This window comes from Priapulus caudatus, unplaced genomic scaffold, assembly GCF_000485595.1.
Source record: "Priapulus caudatus unplaced genomic scaffold, Priapulus_caudatus-5.0.1 Scaffold510, whole genome shotgun sequence".
NCBI lineage: Eukaryota > Metazoa > Priapulida > Priapulimorpha > Priapulimorphida > Priapulidae > Priapulus > Priapulus caudatus.
Window position 1 is genome coordinate 60,736 of NW_014577571.1, and position 1,291 is coordinate 62,026.

At 51.0% G+C, this 1,291-nt stretch overlaps 1 protein-coding gene across 2 annotated transcripts in view; it reads right to left on the reverse strand.

The window, feature by feature from the left end:
* LOC106811164 (dynamin-like) overlaps nt 1–995 on the reverse strand; it is a 15,298-nt gene extending 14,303 nt beyond the window's left edge. For both annotated transcript variants that reach the window (XM_014814707.1, XM_014814706.1), the window contains exons 1-2: nt 932–995; nt 178–316 (exon numbers count right to left, since the gene is read on the reverse strand). In XM_014814707.1, coding sequence (XP_014670193.1) covers nt 178–316; nt 932–978 — 186 coding nt within the window. In that variant the 5' untranslated portion in view covers nt 979–995. The remainder of the gene's footprint in view (nt 1–177; nt 317–931) is intronic.
* Between the last annotated feature and the right edge of the window lie 296 nt (nt 996–1,291).

The window sequence follows — 1,291 nt, forward strand, 5'->3', positions numbered from 1 at the left end:
ACTTCTGGACGACCCTGTTCCCCACTCTCTCTCACCTTTCCGCCCGCCACTTCTGCCGACGACCCTTTCCCCGACTCTCTCTCACCTTTTCACCACACTTCTGGACGACCCTTTCCCTGACTCTCTCTCGCCTTTTCGCCGCACTTCTGGACGACCCTTTTCCCAACTCTCTCTCACCTTTTCGCCGCACTTCTGTATGACCTTGGACAGCTCCTGGATGACCATGTCGACGCACTTCAGCGACGGCTCCTTCAGACGTGTTATCTGCTTCTTGCATATCGCCTCGAATGCGAGGTCCGGCGTGAACAGTCCCACCCTGCCGACGACGCGAAAGATCTTTTATAAATAAAGAACGTAGACAACACGGAATGTCGACGTGGAACAGGAAACGCCGACACGGAACATGGAACGCCAACACGGAATGCCGACACGGAATGCTGACACGGAACACAGAACGCGGACACGGAACATTGAACACCGGCACAGAATGCCGACACGGAACACAGAATGCCGACACGGTAGACTGACATGGAACACAGAATGCCGCCATGGAATGCGGGCAGTAAATCTATAACGAATATGGAATGCCGCCGTGGAAACCGTTAAAGAATATAGAACGGTGACATGGAACGCTGACATGGAACGCTGACAGGAAAATCGATAACAAACATGGAATGCTGATGGGAAAATAGTTAACGAATATGGTTCGTAGCACATATTTACACACAACCGACATTACTATATAAATACACACGAATTAATACATTAATGTATTATGTATTATATATTTACATACGATAACATAGTTATTGTTTAACGTATGTTATAAGGTTTGGCTGCGGCGTCGCGTGCGAGGGGACGACCGAGGCATAATAATGATCACGACGACTGAGGGTCGCCGCGGTAACTCGACCCCCCCCCCCCCGCGCACCTGATTGCATGTATGTTCCTAATCGCATAGCTTATCTCTCGTCGCATTTCCTTCTCATCCAGCTCCATCTGTAGAAAAAAAAGATGCGTAAATTATGAAAAACTGTAAAAAAAAAACACCTTATAAAACAAATGCGCGCATGCATTTCCCGATCGCGGCCGTCGCAAAATTCTCCGCGAGAAAAACGCGGGCTGACGTAAACGCCGTACGTGGGCCGCCAGGGGGGGGGCTCATTCCCACGCCGTGCGCGCGCTGCAACCGAGGGCCAATACCCTCCCCAAGTTCCTACTAAATGCTCACTCCGCGGAAGACGGCCAGACGCAGGAAAAACGCGGCGGCGGCGGCCACATGAGAGGCTTA